The sequence below is a fragment of the Mesitornis unicolor genome, unplaced genomic scaffold (genome assembly GCF_000695765.1).
Source record: "Mesitornis unicolor isolate BGI_N332 unplaced genomic scaffold, ASM69576v1 scaffold9159, whole genome shotgun sequence".
NCBI classification, from domain to species: Eukaryota; Metazoa; Chordata; class Aves; order Mesitornithiformes; family Mesitornithidae; genus Mesitornis; species Mesitornis unicolor.
Window position 1 is genome coordinate 1 of NW_010205223.1, and position 15,834 is coordinate 15,834.

Sequence of the window (15,834 nt, forward strand, 5' to 3'; positions counted from 1 at the left end):
ATATATATGCACACATATGCTCTGTAATGATGAGCTCAGGCACCAAGAGCAGCCTCAGCTCACACGGAGGTTGTGTTTTAAACTCACCTTGGACACGGTTATGAAGCAATTTCACCAAAAAGCATCATCACCTGATGTCTTACACACTCCAACTCATCAGAACACCTTTATATTCCAATTAAAAGCCCTAATTGGGCAGTGATGGCACAGCACGGCCTGTGCAGGAAGCAGAAGCCCCAGCGTTTCCCCAGCCGTGATGCTGCAGATGCTGCGCCATCATCACCGTGCACCAGGACACGGCCCAGGTCTCTTGGGCAGCAGAGGACACGGGCACCGCTGGACCAAACCATCGCCCTCTGCCCAGCATCACGGGCACAAACCCTCTGCTCATGAAGTTTCTCAGGTTTGCTTCGTTTTCCCTTTAACGGGAAGAGTGGAGACGCGCTCCTCACCACACAAACCTGTGTTAGTGCTCTCACGGTCACAGAGCCCAATTAATGGGGACAGGGAGACGCTTTAACGACCACACCGGGAGAGGAGCAGCCCGGACCCATAAATCACATTTACAGCCGCACCGTGCTCGCTCTGCCTGACGTGAGCAGCAATTTCCAGCCCCACACCACCTCACCTTGTACTGGGGGCACTGGTGGGGCTGGGGACGGTGCCCAGGGAGGATCTGCTGGTGCCTGGTGCTGATTACCCCGCTATGCCCATTTGGTTACAAGGAAGGCACAGCCCGGAGGTGCGAAGGGATGAGGAGCTGAGGGCGCTGCCTTCAGCCAGTCCTTGCCGTTTACTGAGGCTGATTTTTGGGGACTGAGACATTCCCTGCACGAGCCAGGCTCCCATTTGCCATCCACATTAACACGGCGCCTGGTCAGACTTGTGTCTGGAGGGAGCATCACCAAGACAGGAAATCGATCTCTTAATTCTGTAACACCTCCCAACAACGGCCTTCGCCAGAGAGACGCAGCCATTTACGCCTTGGAGAAGAGCAAGGACGGACATCTGCGATTGCCAGATGTAACAGTACGTCAGTATTACCTTTGGCCAACGTTTAATTTTTAAATCAGAAATATGGTGTTAAGCGGCAATCACGCATACACATAGCATCCTTTTGTTTTGGGCAGGAGGCACTCTTGGTTTGCCTGTCATGCCCAACATCCAAGGCCACGGGAGAAAAATCAAGTTATCTGTTTAATGATATATGATCAGGATGTATTTTATGACACATCATTACCTGAATGGACTGCATTCCCAAACCATAACAAAGTGTGTAACAACAATTTGGAGCTGGGACCTGGAAACCTGTTAAGTCTCCAGAAGGGATTCAGCATTTTGGACGGCACATGGGGTGCAATGGTCTGCGTCCATCCACAAGCAAACTGTAATTGAGCAGGCTCCAGAGAGTCCCTGTTTTCCTGACTATGACCCCAAATCGTGCATCCCCTCCTGTCAATGCCGGGGACAAGTTGGCGTTAACCAGTGAAGAAGTGGCACCGTACCCTGCAGCATCCCTTCTGGTACCTCCATGGCTTCGGGACCAATGCTCTTCCCCAGGGATAATCCCAGGTGCAAGAGGAGCCAAATCTCAGGGGGGTGACAGCAAACGCAGAGGACGCTGCCCAGCCCTCCCCAAAACCCTCCCCGGCCATCAGGTAAACCTGCCGAAGCCACCACGCACCCAAGCTGCCAGCAGCTCTTCACACCAGAGGTGCTATCGTCAAAAGCTGGCTGTTTTATCCTTGGTGACACAATGACAACAGCAATTCTGACGGGAGAGGCATTTCACACACCTGGGGGAAACTCAACGCAAGGCAGACAGCCGCTGGCTGCCAGGGACCGCTCACAGCAATTACATCTTCCCCACCACTGTACTCAATCGTGACCAGCGGCTGTGATTCAGCGCAGTAAAACAACACAGAACCCCAGCATGGAGGAGCTGGCGTCGCTGATCACCCACGGCAGCTCCTGCGGGGAACCTGCAACCAGCTCCAGTCGGCCCAAATTAAGAAATACACCCAAAAGGAACAGTCCTGAAGTGGGAGCTGCGCCGGCACTAACGCTGCAGGTAAGAGATTTTCCTCTCTTGGAGTTATGTCTTCCTAGCCCTGTCCTTCCCAGGGTCTTTTCCCGAGAGCCCTGGGGAAATGGGGACATGGGTTCAGAGGCGTTTTGCTCACAGCATCCTTGTTTAAAGTGGGAGCTGTAGATGGCCCCAGCCCCATGAACCCTCTGAGCCCCCCAAGCCCTATGAGCCCTCCAAGCCCCATGAGCCCTATGAGACCTCCAAGCCCTATGAGCCCCCCAAGCCCTGTGAGCCCTATGAGACCTCCAAGCCCTATGAGCCCCCCAAGCCCTATGAGCCCTATGAGCCCCACAAACTCTGTGAGCCCCGCAAGCCCCATGAGCCCTATGAGACCTCCAAGCCCTATGAGCCCCCCAAGCCCTATGAGCCCTTCAAGCCCCATGAGCCCTATGAGCCCTCTAAGCCCCATGAGCCCCCCAAGCCCCATGAGCCCTATGAGCCCCCCAAGCCCTATGAGCCCTATGAGCCCCACAAACTCTGTGAGCCCCGCAAGCCCCATGAGCCCTATGAGACCTCCAAGCCCTATGAGTCCCCCAAGCCCTATAAGCTCTCCAAGGCCCGTGAGCCCCTTGAGCCCTGTGAGGTCTATGAGACCTCCAAGCCCTATAAGCTCCCCAAGCCCTGTGAGCACTATGAGACCCCAAGCCCTATGAACTCCCCAAACTTTATGAGACCTCCAAGCCCTATAAGCTCCCCAAGCCCTGTGAGCACTATGAGATCCCCAAGCCCTATGAACTCCCCAAACTTTATATGTGAGGTCTATGAGACCTCCAAGCCCTATAAGCTCCCCAAGCTCCATGAGCTCCCCAAGCCCTGTGAGCACTATGAGACCCCAAGCCCTATGAACTCCCCAAACTTTATGAGACCTCCAAGCCCTATAAGCTCCCCAAGCCCTGTGAGCACTATGAGATCCCCAAGCCCTATGAACTCCCCAAACTTTATGAGACCTCCAAGCCCTATGAGCTCCCCAAGCCCTATGAGGCCCCTGATATCCCCAAGAGCATCTCAGCACCCCACAGCTTCAGCCCCAGCTGCCCCCGAGGTCCCCGGGCACAGGGACACGGTGCAGCAGGTTTGTCCCCCTGCAGCGTTAACTGGTGATGAAGGTTCGTATCCAAGGTACAGTCACCCTTCTGCTGGTGCTGTAAATGACTCCTAAGAAAGGGAAACCACAGGGGCAGGAGCTGGGATTTGGCTGAGCAAAGCCCTGCAGCCCAGCCACCACCATCACTGCACAAATCCCTCATGGACTCCCCCCCGGACGCCAGCCGATGGAGTTGGTGCCCTCAGCACAGCAACTCAGCACGAAGCCACCACTACCACTACATTACAATGGAGAAGAAAACAGCTCCTCCACCCCAAATAATCACCACAGCCTTCCCACGCCCACGCAGGAAATGTTTTCACGTGAGCCACGGGCACTGTCTCCCCATCCCCACTGCCCGCGCTTTCCATGCCCCTTTGCAGCAGAAGTGCCTGGGGAACCTGCACAAAGCATCTTCAAGATGTCCGTGAGGAAAACCCTGCTCAGGGGCACGCTTGCCTCTGCCTAAATGCTAAACTAATCCTAATTAGTTACTTCTTTCCAACCAAAACCAAGAGTGTGAACAGGAAACTGTCTGAATTTAGAAGAGAATGGCATTTCTTCACGGTGCTGTTTGCCTGCAGCCACCCCCACGGGGCCGGGAGGGAGGGCCACCGAGATGACCCTGCTTCACTGACACACAAGAACATCCCCATGGCCAAAAAACCCAAATACATCATCATTTAGCACATCAATGTTGTTGGAAATGCCCATAAAAAAGCTGGTTACCAGCAGTGCTGGTTACACAACACCAGCCCAAAATCTGCCAGCTTCGGAGCCTCTACGCCACGTCCCGAGTCGCACCCATCGCCAGTGGGAACGCCCAGGAAAGAGGGCCACAATTCGTAACGACAGCCAAATTGGTTGTCACCCATTAACGGCGCCGAAGGAAGCAAGGGAGGCCGTTACCTTCTCATGGTTTTCTATCAGAATCTCAATCACGATGTTCTGAAATTTGATGTCCATAATGGCAGCGACGGTTTCCTCCTGAGGTCGCAGCAGCGTCGGCCCAAACACCACACCCAGATTAGCAACGGTCATCAGGTTCTGCTTGTGGTTATTTGCGACCCTGGAAAAGAAACAAAAAATGAAGGCAAAAAATCAAGAAAAAGCAGGTGCTGGAACCAATCCGCATGGAAATCTCCCCTCCCTGATGGCTGGCACCAAGCTCCCGATGCTCTTTGCATTTTTTCACTGCTCCTTGAAGGCCCAGCCATGTGGAAAAGTACAGATTTAACTGTTGTGTTACGAGATTGACTCATCCCTGCAAACCCCGGCACTGCGCCGGCCACCGAGTCTCACATTGCAAACCACTCCCAGGAAAACATCTTGAATCATTAATGCTGAAAACCCTTCTGAAAACAACTTGCTGGACCTCGGACACACGCTGCTGTCCAACCGAACAAGTGACCTCATTTGTTCCAAAATCCAGCTCCTTCTCACCCGTTTCAGTTCCGCCTGCACCAGAGGTCAGCCCCATCCAGCACAACCAGACAGGGGGCAAGGGGAAGATGGGGCTTCACCCCGGACCCTCACACGCGTCCCTCTCCACCCCAGGGAGGAATCCACCGACACAGACACTGATGTGTGTTTTGGGGGGGTTACTTTGGACCAGCTGCAGTCTGGGCCCTGGTCTGAGCAGTGCAAAGCATCATCAGCCCTAACGGGGCACATCCTCAGCCCTGGAGTGTCCAGGTGCTGGGATGGTCCATGGAAACATCGAGTTGAGGGATGGACCAAGCTCTCTGGGTACCATGAGCTCCAGTTGTCACACGATGGGGGATGCAACCTGGAGGGTCTCCCTCTGTGTCCGGGTGCTGGGATGGTCCATGGCAACGTGTGGTTGAATCCCAGAATGTGAGAAGTTGGAAGGGACCTGGAAAGCTCCCCCAGTGCAACCCCTGCCACAGCAGGATCACCAGAGCAGTCACACAGGAACACGGCCAGGGCTTTGGGTGTCTCCACACAAGGAGACTCCACAACCTCTCTGGGCAGCCTGGGCCATGCTCCAGAACCCTCACACTGACAGAGTTAGGCCTCATCTTCAGCTTGAACCTCCTGTGCTCCAGCTTGGGACCATTGCCCCTTGTCCTGGCATTGCCCATCCCAGAGCAGAGCCTGGCTCCTTCCTCCTGACACTGCCCTTTCCCAATGGATCCCCATGAGGCACAGACCGAGCTCTCCGGGTATCGCGGGCTCTGGCTGTCACACACCAGCACACGTACAGGTGACGCAGCGGGGACCTGCGGTGGAAGCCCCACAGCCCCATCGCGGCGACGCTTTCCTGTGGTTTTCTCCTGACCTCTTCAACCAGGAAACCCGACAACCCCAGGCAGTGCGATCACACGATCTCAGCCTCAGAGGGGTGTAAGTGCCTTTCCCTTTCCTCTTCCTCTCCCGTTTTCCCTGGACAAACGCAGTAGGCTGCCACAACGTGAGGCCGAGATCTTGCTGGCTTGTCCCCAGAAATGACTGCCATGAGCTTCACTCCTGTCACAGTGCTCATTCCTGTGCACGCTCAGCTCAATTCAGCGCAGCCTAAGCTAGGGCTGGCTTAAGAGAAAATGTTTGGGGTGGGAAGGGAGCTCTGGAGATCACCCAGACCAAGCTCTGCCAGAGCAGGGTCACAGGAAAGATGCTTTCCATCCTTTTTCACCCAAATCTCACTTGACTCTTCAGTGTTTTTTCAGGGGTGACAACCTCACGGAGCGGAGAGGAAGGCAGAGGAAGTCCAATAGGAAATGAATTCTTGCTTAGGAAAAAACCTGCTTATTTAGAGGAAAAATCTCTACTTCCATAGGGATCCAAACCCTTTCTCCCACCCCAACCCACCTCCTTGTCGAGACATCTACGAACGACATTGTCATCCGCAGTTCAGACACACGTTCCCGTGCTCCTATTTGGATTTTGGGGAGAAAAAAACCCAAGTACCTACAACTCGAATAGTTTGGAAAATTCCTAATAAAACAATAGCTGTAAAGATCTGCTGCGGTTGGTGAAACAACGCTCATGTATAAAATAACCAACTGAATTGATCTAAGCCTGAGAAAACGAGCTCCCTCCGTTTCTCATTACCCTCACCATGTAACACGTCGCTCTAATCAATTGGCTCATTAGGGCCAGGCAGCTGTGCTCTCCTGTTAATTATTGCAGGCTGAGCCGCTCATGGGTTCCCGGCTGGGGCTGAGCACCCAGACCCAAGCACCCATCACTGGCGCTTCACCTTTCGCATGCTGCACACCCCACCCCCGTTACACACAAAATCATAGGATGCTGTGATTATCTGCGTGATGATTCACTGTAAGTTACCCTGCTCCAAAAGCAGCTGCACCGATGTTGGTGTAGACGATAACTTGCCCGCGATAAGCCTTTATACTTTCCAGAACATCGAAAATCAGGCGTTGCACTAACGGCCGTATAGAGGGGCATTAAAGGATGACCAGATTTAGGAAAAGGGGCACAGAATGCCCAGGAAGCGTTGCAAAACCGCATAATCACAAGGTTGATGGGTGCCGATCTGTAAAGTTAATTCTCGTGCTTATTGTAATTTCACAGAATCACAGAATCGCTCGGTTGGAAAAGCCCTCTGAGATCATCACGTCCAACCGTTCCTGTCTACCCCCTAAACCATATCCCTAAGTACCTCGTCTACCCGCTCTTTAAACACATCCAGGGATGGTGACTCCACCACCTCCCTGGGCAGCCTGTGCCAGCTTCTGACGACCCTCTCAGTAAAGAACTTGGAGTAAAGTACCACAATTTGGAGTCTTGTGGTACTAAACCACAGGAGTTTCACCCAAGTCCCCAAAGGAGTAATTAGGTACCCAAAAAATTTTGGGTTTTCTTTACTTATTGCCACCCTGTAATGAGCCAGTAAAGCACAGACAGAAATAACAACGTTTATAAGATGAACATCAGATTTAGCCCCCAAAATGACGCCATCCATATAAGCAAAAGCAAACCAGTCCACAAACATCCTCCTAATGTGCTGAAAAATGATAATGGTGAATTGAGAGAGGACGGCCCAATGCCCAACCCCATAGGTGCTTTCCTAAAGCCACAGATTTGAGGATGCAACACCCGCAGCAGGAGCCAGTGCCCGATTTCAACCAACACTGATTGACCCATGGCCACCAAATCACGTCCCCAGGTGCCACATCCACACGGTTTCAAACCCCTGCAGGGATGGGGACTCCCTCACTGCCCTGGGCAGCCCCTGCCAGTGCTGAGAACCCTTTGGGGAAGAAAACCTCCCCAGGTGTAAATACCTGCAACGCATCCCCAACGAGCAGAGCCCAGCCACGGCTGTGGGCGCCCGCTCGCTTTGCATTCCCCTTCCGAAAACCGAAGGGGAACGGGAGCGGCGTAAATCCTCCTTGTGCGTTAAATCAGATTACGCCCGGGTTGCTTGGATACCGTACAACCACCGGCCCGGCCAGCCATAATTTAATACAGAGTAATTGGTAGTCGAGCTTGGGCGCAGAGGAGCAGTAAATATTTCGGCGTTGCGCTGGTTTGCAGTCAGCACCGGGCGAAGGAGCAGAGACGCAGCGGAGCCGGGGGCGCTGGGGCTGGGGAGCGCTGCCCCGGCCCTCTTTCATTTCACAGACGTTAACGATCGCGGTCCCTTCAGTCAACAGCTCCCATTCATCCTCATGGCAAGCCAATTAAAGAACTCATTTGCTTCTCCGGCGACCTGCAGGGAGCGGAGCTGAGGGTGACACAAAGCGAGATCTCGGGGCTGTGAAGGGGCATCGGTGCTGTTATTTAATACCGACGGACACGACCCAGCCGGTGCGTGCCGCTGCCTCCACCGATATATAACACACACATACACAAGCCTGAGCCAAAGAGCGCTGTGAGCGGCTCAAGTATCTTGCCTGATTCAGAGAAAAAAAATCTCTGCGAAAAACAAACATCTGCCAGGGAACAAAAGGCAAAGTCTGGAGTGTTTCTATTTCCAGGCCTGGGACAAAGCTCGGAAAACAAAGTGCTTGTTCTGGCTGCCCTGCCAGGACCTTACGGGGTGGAAAATAGCGCAGCTAATTCGCATCGCGACAGGTAGGGCGGTGTTTTCTGTCTGCCACCACCGTTACAGCTTCTATTTAACGTGAAAAGTCAACGCGCGGAGGCTTAGCAAGCTCTAAAATTACTTAGGAAGTAGAAATTCAACAAGTCTGGGCATGAATGGAAGACAAAAAGCACCGGGAATGCAGACAGCACACGGGACGAGAGGCACCTATGGATGGGAGCGACCCCGCAGTGCCCCCTGGTTAATCTGGAGCGAGTGGGCGCACACAATTGGTGGTGTTTATCGGGTAAAACCTAACGAGTTCTGGGAAATGGTCCTGGGTGCACTCGAGCCGTCCCCGTGCATTGCTGCGCTCAATTGGGCCGCAGCTGACGAGCGTGCGGGTGGAGAGCGGGGCCAGGAGCCACAGCGCCCACGAACAGGAGCCCAGCACCGAGCTTTGTCAACAGCAAGCTTGAAGGAAAGGGTTAAAACAAGACTAGTACCAATAATGATGAAGATATTCCGAGTCGGTAAAAGGAGGTGTTTTAAAAATCAAGGCTCCTCTCTTGCGATATCAGAAACAGAGGGGACTGGAAATGGAAATTTGCGGAGATGTTAGGGATGGAAGAGACCTCCAGGATGATCAAGTCCAACCGCCAGCCCAACCCCACACGACAGACCACCAGGGAGATGCAAAACCTCCTGGCAAAGACAAGGAGAACCTTCCTGAAAGCCACTGGACGTGGAGGATGAAGGGGTTTTGGTGAGTGGCCGTGCTGCCCCTGCATGGTTTGACTTGCTCCGACGGGACTCACTTTATTCCCCTGTGAACCAGGCTGGGTGCTGGGGTTGGCTCCCAGGGAAAAAACCCAACTAAAGGGAAACGCGCTCGTACCGCACGGAGCAGGCGCAGAGGCCGAACTGCGGCTCGGTGTGGGCGAGCCTCATGGTGCCAATGCCGTGCGTGCTGCGACCCGCATGGGAAACGCGGATGGTGCTGCAATGCTCCTCATGCGGCTTCCCAAAGCCACCCTCTGCCCTTGGGCAAGCGGAGAGCCACGGGAGGTCTCGGGGGGCACTGGTTGGGGACCCCAACATGAGTGGCACAGCCCTGACGCGTTTCCACTGATGCCCACAGCGCAGCCATGAGCTGATGATCAAATGTCACCGCTGCACTCAGTTACACCTCTCCTCTTCAGCAAATTAACAGTTATTTAACCCATTAGCGCTCGTGCTGTGGTGGGGCTATGGCCATCCCCTGCAGCCCCATGCTCGGCCACCACCGCTCCCAGCGTCCCCAGTTCCTCTGCAAACAGAAATCCCCAATTATTTCTGTGAGAAAACCCAGGCAGCCAGCAGAGCAATAAAAGCCTGGAAGGCCGTGTATGCGTTAGCAAGAAATGCACTGAAAGCTCGGCAGCATGGGAGGTTCGGGGGTATTTTGGAGCACGTTTGCTTCACAACCGCAAGGTCAGCGCGCTTCCTTCCAAAACACTGAACTCTTGATAAAAACCGTTTGCATGAAAGGAAAGGGAATACAGGAATAACCAGCTTTACAGAGTAAATTAAATCACGGGTAACCCCAGCAGGTGAAATGCTCGTCCCATCTTTACCTGTGAAACAAGGCCTTGCCCAACGATTGCAAAAACCCCACATTTGGTGCCCCCACCACACACGCGGGGCCAACCCGCACACCCCACGATGCTCCACGAAGCTGCACTTGGTTCAGCGCTGGGCGTAAGGAGCAACCGAGAGCAGCCCTCCCCAAAACACCTCCATCCCACTCCGTCTGCGGGGACGGAGGAGGCGCCGCCAGCTCTTATTGGAAATCTTTCGCTCACCCTAGATTCAATCTGATTCTGCTCACAGTTTCGGTTTCGCCGCGATAAGCAATTAAAAAGAACCCAGGTAACGACGTGTTTCCACCACGTTGAGGAATTCACGGCAGGGGAACGCAGAGGGCCCGGTGCTGGCGATGCCGTTTGGCCACAGCAACTCCCCAGCAAACCCCGTGCTCGAGGTGCTACCAAATGCCAGGTCCAACGCAAGCTTCAGCCTAATTTAAGACACCAGTTATCATATCTGGAGAGATGACTCTTAGGTGCGATCAAGATACAGAGCTGCGAAGAAGCTGATAAGAGCTGCTGCAGCCTCCCAAGTGCATTCGTCTCCAGCCGAAAATGGGGCAGCTTTCACAAAATAAAAGGGCTTTTTGAAGAAAAAGCTACCAGCAAATGCAAACAGCAAATCTACGGCCAATCCAGGCCTAGGAGGTGAAAAGTTCATTTGCAGAAGCAGAACAAAACCTTTTGCTAATTCACACATTACAGGAAGCCAAGCCCAAAAAACACAGCTAACACCTACGGGTTTTTTAATGGCTTTTTTTTTTTTCCTAAATTCTGCAGAATCTCGTATTAAAAACAAAACCGGCAGAGAAAGAGGGAGCCAGAGCTGGCGAGGGGGAGGGCACGCACACAGCTTTGTGCTTTGTACGGTGCACCCAGCATCCCTGGGACACACACAGCCCCAGCAGCACCGTGTCCCCCAGTAACACTGTGAACCCCCAATAGCACTGTGAACCCCCAGTAACACTGTGCACCTCCCAGTAACCCAAATAGCCCGGGGAACCCCCAGTAACACTGTGCACCTCCCAGTAACACTGTGAACCCCCAATAGCACTGTGAACCCCCAGTAACACTGTGCACCTCCCAGTAACACTGTGAACCCCCAATAGCACTGTGAACCCCCAGTAACACTGTGCACCTCCCAGTAACACTGTGAACCCCCAATAGCACTGTGAACCCCCAGTAACACTGTGCACCTCCCAGTAACACTGTGAACCCCCAATAGCACTGTGAACCCCCAGTAACACTGTGCACCTCCCAGTAACACTGTGAACCCCCAATAGCACTGTGAACCCCCAGTAACACTGTGCACCTCCCAGTAACACTGTGAACCCCCAATAGCACTGTGAACCCCCAGTAACACTGTGCACCTCCCAGTAACACTGTGAACCCCCAATAGCACTGTGAACCCCCAGTAACACTGTGCACCTCCCAGTAACACTGTGAACCCCCAATAGCACTGTGAACCCCCAGTAACACTGTGCACCTCCCAGTAACACTGTGAACCCCCAATAGCACTGTGAACCCCCAGTAACACTGTGCACCTCCCAGTAGCACTGTGCACCCCCCAGTAGCACTGTGAACCACCAGTAACACTGTGAACCTCCCAGTACCTCCTAAACCTGCACTGGTTGAGAGCATCCCCGCTCCCCAGGTAAAGCACACGAGGGAGGGATGAGAGGAGCGCAGCAGGGGCCCAAAGCGTTGAGCTGCCCAAGGCAGTGGTGGAGCCCCATCCCCGCAGGGGTTCAAAACCGTGTGGATGTGGCACTTGGGGACGTGGTTTGGTGGCCATGGTGGGGGTGGGTTGATGGGTCGATTTGATGATCTTAGAGGGCTTTTCCAACCTTAATGATCCTGCAGTTCAGTGAGGCTCCTCGAGCAGGGGCTGCCTCCCGCAGAAGGGCTTCAGGGGTCAGAAAGGACCTCCCTTCCCGCAGGTCCTGAGCCGAGAAAACCACAGGAAAACATGGGGACGTGTTGACAGCGCCATCGTTAGCCCCGCTGCTGACTGCAAACGCAGCTCGGGACGGTGCTGCTGCCGTGTACCGGGGGTAACGCACGCCAAACCGGAGCGGGAGGAAGGAGCTGCTCTCCCTGCACGTTACCAATATCCAGAGGATTATTTTGTGGGAGCAGAAAAAAGCCACATGCAGGCCATTTGCAAACAGAACAAGAGCATCTAAGTGATGGCCAGGGAGGTCCATGCAGGATTTCGGGGGCAGCAAAGGCACGGGGCAGGCACCGTCCTCCCCGCAGAGCTCCCCGCTTGGAAGAGCTGACCCCGAGCAAACCACGTTAGAGGTAAAATCATCAGCAGGAGCCCAATGCAGAAACCCTACAAAAAGAAGGGAGATGTTAGGGCAGAACGTGCAGCTGGCTCCAATGGCTTTTCCCATGGGGGGACAGCAAAATCAACTGGGAATAGTGGCCAAGCACTAACACAGAGGGGGTTTCTATTGATCCGAGCGGGCTCAGCTCCCATTGGGAAGAGGATGATGTGCGTAGAGCTGAGTTTTCAAAACCACCGCGGGACATCCCCTCCCAGTGCCGTGGGTCAGATGGGACTGGGGACACCTCAACGCAGCGGCTCTGGGGGTGCCCGGTGGCACCGGGTGCAGCACAGGACAGAAGCACAGCGCTCCCCAGCTCCCACCACTGGATGCTCCAAACCAAGATACAAAACAGATCCACAAAACAGGAGGAAAAGGGAAAAAGGAAGGAAAATAAGGGGAAAAAAGAAGGAAAACAAGGGGAAAAAAGAAGGAAAATAAGGGAAGAAAAATAAGGAAAACAACGGGGGAAAATAAGGGGGAAAATAAGGGGAAATAAGGGAAATAAGGGAAAACTTAAGGAAAATAAGGGGAAAAATAAGGAAAACAAGGGGGAAAAATAAGGGAATAAGGGGAAAAATAAGGGAAATAAGGGGGGAAATAAGGGAATAAGGGTAAAATAAGGGAAAAAATAAGGGGAAAATGAGGGTAAAATAAGGGGGAAATAAGGGAAAATAAGGGAAAAATAAGGGAAAAATAAGGGGAAAAATAAGGGGAAAAATAAGGGGAAAATAAGGGGAAAATAAGGGGGGAAATAAGGGGGGAAATAAGGGGGGAAATAAGGGGGGAAATAAGGGAAAAAATAAGGAAAATAAGGGGAAAAATAAGGGAAACTAGGGGGAAAATTAAGGAAAATAAGGGGGGAAATAAGGGGAAAAATGCACAGCGAGAGCCAGGAGGATCCAGCTCCAAGGCAGAGCGAGCCTACGGGGAGGCACCCTTGGGTGCCGGTGCCTTTTGGCACCCATGGGAGCACGCAGACCCTTTGGGGCTCTCAAACTCCCAGGGATTCTCCCAGCGGTGCCACGATCCACGGGGATCAAAACCAGGCAAGAAAAGCAGTGTTTTGGGGAGGATCGCTGCCTGGCCACGCCAGGTCACGGAGCTCGCTCGCCGCTTTCTTTTGGCAGCCGAATCGGGCGAGGAGCAGACGAGAGCAGCGCATCCTGGGGCCTGAGCGGCTAGTGGAAATTTCCAGAACGTCCTGGACAAGAATGACTTACTGGAAGTAATACATAAATCAAGCAAATGAATAGTTACCAGACAGCAGCGCAAACAGCTGCCACGGGGATGAAATCAGAACTGCCGTGCCAAGAGGCGTCAGCCTCCGCGCCGCCTGCACCTTCGGGGGGAAACGGGGGAAGCAACGCGAGGAAAAGCGCGTTTCTGGGGTAAGCGGCCGCCCCGTATCTCGCCCAGGCGCCTCCACGGGGCTCCCAAAACCGGCGGGTGCACAGCGCCCCATGGCCAGCGCCGCTGATGGGACCCCACGGGCCGGGGCTGCCAAGGACGGGACCGGCTCCACGCAAGGCAAACAGGCACCGTGTTGTACTTTCAGGCAGAAGACCTGGAGGCAGCAATCCCTGGGTTCGGCAGCGAGCCCTCCGAAACGCCCTGCACCCCTGTCCTGCCGAGGTGGGGGGGGGATTGCTGGATTTGGGGGCCCCACGGTCGATAGCAGCCGCTCTGCAGAGCCCATGGAAAAGCCAGGGCGCTGCTAAGTGGAAAACAACTTGTGCTAGAGATAGCGATCACCGTCACGTTGGTTGAAACACGTAAACTAGAAAACACCACCGCAGCAAAAACAAAGGGGAAGAGTCACCGCCGGCCAGGCCGCAGCTGCGAGCGATTGGAGATAATTAATTCTGCTAACTACACGTACACACACGGCTCCTGCAGCCTCCTGAGGGGCTCTGACCTTATCCCAGGAGAGGATGCGCAGGCAGGGGCGGCCCTGCTCCTTTCTCGGGATGGGGGATGCACAAAGCGATGCACAAAAAGCGATGCATGGAGTGAAATCCTGCTCTGCACCTCCAAAGCTTTTACTCCTCGGTGAGAAAGCACGTAATAAAAGAAGAAAAAGGGATGATACGGCAGGCCCGCTAACAAAAGTGGCCATTCTCTGCAGCGCCGTGTGCCCCCGCGTCGCTTTGAGCTGCTTTAACTTATTTGGTAGGGAGAAAGTAAATGGGTTTAATTGGAGCTGGCACGTTCTGTTGGTAGAAAAGCACCTGAAACTCCGGCGTAGCCATTCGTGGAGAGAGGTGCTGGGCCGAAGGGAGAGATCTGCAGCAAAACAACTGGGAAGCGTGTGAGCAGCAGCGTGTTGCTAGGTGATGGGCTGTGGAAGTGCTGTTTGCCTCCTTTCCCAGCCAGGAACAGTGGGGAAAACATCCCAGAATACAGAGATCCCCTTATTAAAACACCACAACTGAGAGATCCCCTCATTAAAGCATCACCCCAAAGAAATCCCCTCATTAAAACATCACAGCAAGGAGATCCCCTCACTGAAACATCAAACCAAGGAGATCCCCTCATTAAAACATCACACCAGAGAGATCCCCTCATTAAAGCATCACCCCAAAGAGATCCCCTCATTAAAACATCACACCAAAGAGATCCCCTCATTAAAGCATCACAGCAAGGAGATCCCCTCATTAAAACATCACCCCAAAGAGATCCCCTCATTAAAACATCACCCCAAAGAAATCCCCTCATTAAAGCATCACCCCAAAGAGATCCCCTCATTAAGACATCACACCAGAGAGATCCCCTCATTAAGACGTCTCCCCAACGAGGTCACCCCTCTTGTGGGAGCAGTAAATCACAGCTGGGTTTATCACAGGGATCCTGACAGCGTGACCACGTCCCAGGAAGGAACATTCAAGGCTGCACCTACTCGTGGGTCACAGAATGACACGGTAATGGGGAGTTTTGCTGGCAGGGGGGTCTGCAGAGCGGAGGAGGAAATCTGCAGCATCACGTTCCCAGTGAGGGAGCACGGACAGGGATCGCTCTCGCTCCGTTTCACAGCACAGAACCACCCAGGCACCGCAACACGGGACAGGAGGCAGTGCCAAGAGGCAGAAATCCCCTTCACTGGCTATTTCTTAGGGTATCAGCTGTGTTAGGGCAGTTTTATTACCGTTATTAACGGCAAACCCACGCCACAGGAGCAGCCCCGCGTTCCCGTAAGCGACAGCAAACCAGAAACCAAACCAAAAAACAGGAGAAGCAAGAAAGGTGGGACAGACTCTGTGTGCCTGACCCACACAGATCTGCTTTTAGCACGGGAGATCCCCGCAGTAACCCTGTGAGAAACAGCTTGGAGCTCATCTGATAAAAACGCAAATCTCGATTACTCAGACGTTATTTTAAATAAAAAAAAAACCCACCAAAAACGCAGGAGCAGATGCGGCAATCCCCTGCGGGAAGCACAGGGCCCTTTGGCTTCGCTGGGGACACCCAAAACCCCCCAGTCCCACCCCAGAGCACCCCCACGCACATCACCCGGGGGGGCAGAGCCCACCCTCTGTGTCCCACTCCCCTCCCTCCAACCATGGGCAGATCTGAAGCTTTATCTCCTTTCATCTGGCTTTTATCAACCGGTTTGTTTAGAAGAGCCCTGGGGCCGGGAGGGCCATGGGGAGCCCCCTACAGCCCCCCAGAACAGCCCCTGCGCACGCGAG

The 15,834-nt window shown here is 53.8% G+C and overlaps 1 protein-coding gene across 1 annotated transcript in view; it reads right to left on the bottom strand.

Annotated features, from left to right (window-relative positions):
• Positions 1–4,040: 4,040 nt before the first annotated feature.
• Positions 4,041–15,834, bottom strand: part of LOC104546046 (rho GTPase-activating protein 26-like) — a gene marked incomplete at its 5' end in the record, with an annotated part of 39,575 nt that continues 27,781 nt past the window's right edge. The window contains one exon of the mRNA XM_010191335.1: positions 4,041–4,242. Within this exon, the coding sequence (XP_010189637.1) occupies positions 4,041–4,242 (202 nt within the window). The remainder of the gene's footprint in view (positions 4,243–15,834) is intronic.